We start from the raw sequence: 4728 nt of genomic DNA, 5'->3' as shown, positions 1-4728 counted from the left end.
GTCTCTCTCTCTCTCTCTATATATATATATATATATATATATATATATATCTTTTGAAATAATCTAAATTTTGAGTAATATTATTAATTCTATTCGAACCTATATAATACAGCATTGAAACATCATCACCATCCAAAATTATATATATCTGACTTCAACAATATTTAACACATTTTCGTTATCTTATTATTTTAGAAAAATGGGGAAATTTTAGAGGGCAAAGGCTCTTTATATCATAATAACGATTACGTAAAACTTATTAAATAACGTTACAACACATATTATCAATGTAAAACATATATATTATTAATATTGAAGGTTGTGAAAGAAAGTTGATTATATAAACACATGATATGCAGAAACGCAGAGAAGGCAAATATATATAACAGCAGCTTCTGGAAATTGGAGTGAGGCTTCATCCTATTATAAAATTCATCCTTATTGGTGGCGAATTCCATTAAACGGTGTTGGAACAACAGCCTTACACGTTGCAGTGAGCATGGAACAAACTACTTTTGTGAAAAATTTGATGCGTTGTATGGACAAAGAAGATTTGAAAAATTACAAGGAAGAAGGGAACACGGCCTTTTGTTTGGCTGCAATGACTGGAAATGTGGAAATTGCAGAAATTCTGTTTTGCAAGAATGATAGCTTGCTGTGGATTAGAGACCAAAACCATATGCTTCCAATTGAAATAGCATCTTCTGCAGGTCACATTTCGATGACAAAATTCTTATTTCAAAAGACTTCAGAGGACCCACGTTACAAGCTACCCTTCCCAGACATTGTGAAGCTATTTTTCTTTACCATCAACAACAACATTTACAGTAAGCTCATGAGCATCTCTTCTTTTCTTAACAGTAATATGTTACGATGCTGTTTTTCTCTTACGCATGCTTTTCTTCACTTCACTCTGCGCATATGACAGCCGTCACATCAGAATTATTGGATAGCGAATCCAAACTGGTTACTGTTGAAAACGAAAAGAAGTTGACGGCTTTGCAAATGCTAGCTCAATGCTGTGAGTTCTCATATTCCTTATATGTTATGTTTGTACGACAAAGTTTAATAAAATAAGTTATTTGTTAGGTGAATTTAAAATTTTAAAATTTTATAAGAGTAACCGAATTACTTAAAATTAAAAAATTTCAAATTTTACATTAAAATGAATAGGAATTTAAAATCCTTTATATTCTCAAATTCATATATTTGTGTTTCTATATAATTTGAGTCAATCTGAATTTAGATAGATTCTATAGTTAAACTAAATCAAAAGAATTGATCTCTAATTAAAAAATTGTTCTCTAAACATATGTTTAGTCATCAAAATTGATTCTTATATAAAAGCATTTTTTTGTAATAATTTGATTCGATTGCATATGATATCATCCAACTTAGCCTAATAAAATCACGATTTAATGTCTTTATCCCACTCAACTTAATAAAACCTGACCTAATTTGTCTCATCACCATTTATCAAATATTACTAGGATAGGCTCTAACCATAGCTCTGATACCATGTTAGAAGTGGGTTTTAGGCCTAACTCAACCCCAACAAACCGACTTGTAAGGTAGGTCTGCACCCCACTTATATATTATAAATTGATCTTATCTTTAGTCGATGTGGGACTTCCAACAGTGTGCTTTTGCTGTGATCTCCTCCTTCTATCAAACAATTCTTATCACCTTCCTAAAACCTTTGTTAGACCTTGTAAGTCAACCTAATATAATTTTTGTTCCAAATTTCAAATCATAATATATATATATATATATATATATATATATATATATATATTATGTTTTAATATACTTACCTATAAATATAAAAAAAAAGTTTAATATATACTTTTGATGGATTGAATAAATTATAATGGTAGTCAAAGAAAAAAAAAAACTCAGATTTTAGGATTTGATAATAATTTAACTAATTTCACCTATATTACACAATAATTGATGTAAGGAAAAAAACCCTTTAACAACATTTTTTTATGTGACAGCTTGTGATTGGTTCGTTTTAAATATTTTTTTAAAGTAAATTCAAATAGACCAATAAAGTGATGACAGGTGTTCCATTGTAAAAAAGTGTTGTCAAAATATCATCATCATATAACACGTACAAATTATTTCAATAAGAATCATATCCCAATATTAATTGAAATAGGCTACGGAGGGCACTGATCTCATATTTGACTAAATAGCACGTAAGTAAATGGCGCTAATAATTTAAACTCAATGGCAGCCCATTGCGAGGAAAGTACTGGCTATCGAGAGGTTGTAGATTCTCTTTTTAAAGGAATGGAAAAGCAGAAAGATACTATCAACCATGCACAATTGTCAGAAGCAATGTTCAATGCAGCAAAATCTGGAAACATTAAATTTTTAGAACTTCTGTTGAAGTACCATCCTGCTTTGCTATTTGAAGTGAATTCTATCAAGCAAAGCTTACTTCACATTGCTATTCTACATCGACAAAAATCTGTCTACAAACTAATATTAAGCAAGCCGGCTGCAAAGAATATTATGACAAAACTGGTTGATTCTAAGGATAACACTGTTCTTCACTTAGCTGGAAAGATGGGACAACGTGAACTAAAACCCGGATTTTCAACAAACCATGTTCTCATGAGTAGTGAGGAGAAATGGTTTCAGGTATGTACGCTTGTCTGCACGGTTAGCCTTTTTTTATGAATAATTTTTACTTATTGTATTTTGTTCCATAATGCATTTATAATACTTTTTTTTAATAATTACTTCGCTACTTATGTTCTTTATCTTCATCATTCTACTAATAGTCTTCATTTTTATCCAAACAGGATGTGGAGAAAATAGTTCCACCTGCAATGAAAACAATGAAAAACGAAAATGGTAAGACTCCTAAAGAATTGTTCTATCAGACACACGAAAGTTTGCACAAGGAATCAATATCAGGACTGCAAGCTACGGCAAATACATTGTTAGTGGTGGCAACTCTGGTTATCGGCCTAGGGATCACCGGAGGTATGACGATTCCTATTGAGAATATCGATAGTAGAAATACTCCTTTTTTCTCAAGGAAGATATGGTATACGTTTTTCTTTTTATCCGTTGCACTTGGAACATGTTTCTGTGCTTCGTCTATGTTCTTCTACGCTTCGGTTATTCTTCCTGTATGTTGGGCAAGACCAGAGGAAGAGTCTGTCCGGTTGCGGCTAACAAAGTTGGTATTTGGGAATGTGTCACTTTTCGCCTCTCTTGGACTGATGTTTCCTGCACTAATTTGCGCTTCGGTGTTGATCTTTGAATTCTTATCCAGTTGGATCCTTTACTTCATTTGTGGACTTGGTTTAATGGTATTCCTTGTGCATCTTACACTTGATTATAACCGATGGATTGGCATTGCATGTTCGGTGTTATCTTATTTGGAGGATGCTCCATCGGATAGGCCAATAATGTTACGGCCAATCTGCAAGATATATCTTCTCTTCCTCACATTCGCAAAGAAAAAGGCTTGAATGTCCTTCAATAAACTAAATAAGAGATTGTGCCCAAGAAAAAGTTTGCAAGGCGTTTCCTATTTTGAGACTTTTTTTTTTTTTTTTATTTCATCTCGTGGTGTTCTTTGTTTTTTTGAGATTCTATTATTTGCCTGTTGATAGTGCACATTTGAAATTTAAAAAGCGTGTCAAAACACTTCTCCTTATCATTATAAAAAATAAGTTTAATCATTCTAATAAATAAGGTTTAATTAGATAATTCTTATTTTCAGTGACTTTTTTCAAATAAATCTTTTTTTTTTTTTTCGTTTCAATCTATTTTGTAAAATATTAAGCAATTAGGTTTTTGTTGTTAGTTTCATACTAACACCGTTAAAAATATACCATGTGTCATCTCGTGGTTTTTTTTGAATTTTTTAATTTTTTTTAATTGTTTATAAAATAAAAACATTTGTCAGATGTCAAGCTAATATTTGTCCCACATTGCAATCACAGCGTAATGTGACATTGACAATGTCACATGTTACTGTTAGGTCACGTGTCATTGCATTTGTTTCAATTTAGTTTCTTTATTTTTATTTTGTTTTAATTTTGTTCCTATTTTTTATTTTCTCAACTTAATCATATTTTGTGAAGAAATAACTAACGAAATAAATAATACTATCTATTAAAATTGTTTAATTTTTAAAAAATAAAGGACGAAATAACTAATTAATTAAGTTTTTCAAATATAGAACCCAATTGAGATAAAAAAAGTTGAGGAATTTATTTAAAAAAATCACCGAAAATAAAGAAATATCAAAATTATTAAAACTATTTCAAATTGTTTTTCAAATAATTACACGTAAATGCATTGATGATAAAAAAACAAAACATAATAAAAAACAATTAATTTAAAGACTCAAGGAATATTATGTGAGAGTTCAAAGTCAACATGAATTTTATAATACTTAAACAAGATGTTACGACTCTTCTAAGCTTTCTTTATGAAGTATATTATTCATAGGAAAATGTTTGTTTGACACCAAGTTTTGACACAAATTTGATACCGTCCTAGGTGTCAAATTGTTATTGGCTGATGTTTTATTTACTGAAACGTTTTTTTTAATAAACTGGCAGGGGCAGAACTGGAATAATGAGTGTTTGAATATCATTTTGCAATTGGCGGTTTCATTTTCGTTTCAAGAGCAGTTTCGAACACTTTCGACTTTCGCCTCCTCTCAACGTCTTCGTTCTTCGTCCACCACCATCTCCA

At 30.6% G+C, this 4728-nt stretch overlaps 1 protein-coding gene across 1 annotated transcript; it reads left to right on the top strand.

Annotated features, from left to right (window-relative positions):
* Positions 1–499: 499 nt before the first annotated feature.
* On the top strand, positions 500–3491 carry LOC106774941 (ankyrin repeat-containing protein At5g02620-like). Its single transcript, XM_014661968.1, has 4 exons — positions 500–827; positions 929–1021; positions 2240–2649; positions 2814–3491. Exons 1-4 carry the CDS (start codon positions 500–502, stop codon positions 3489–3491), a joined length of 1509 nt encoding a protein of 502 aa, XP_014517454.1.
* Positions 3492–4728: the final 1237 nt, after the last annotated feature.

This window comes from Vigna radiata, chromosome 10 (assembly GCF_000741045.1).
Source record: "Vigna radiata var. radiata cultivar VC1973A chromosome 10, Vradiata_ver6, whole genome shotgun sequence".
Taxonomy (NCBI): domain Eukaryota; kingdom Viridiplantae; phylum Streptophyta; class Magnoliopsida; order Fabales; family Fabaceae; genus Vigna; species Vigna radiata.
The sequence above is the reverse complement of the archived record's forward strand: the minus strand, read 5'-3'. Positions and strand labels throughout refer to the sequence as shown.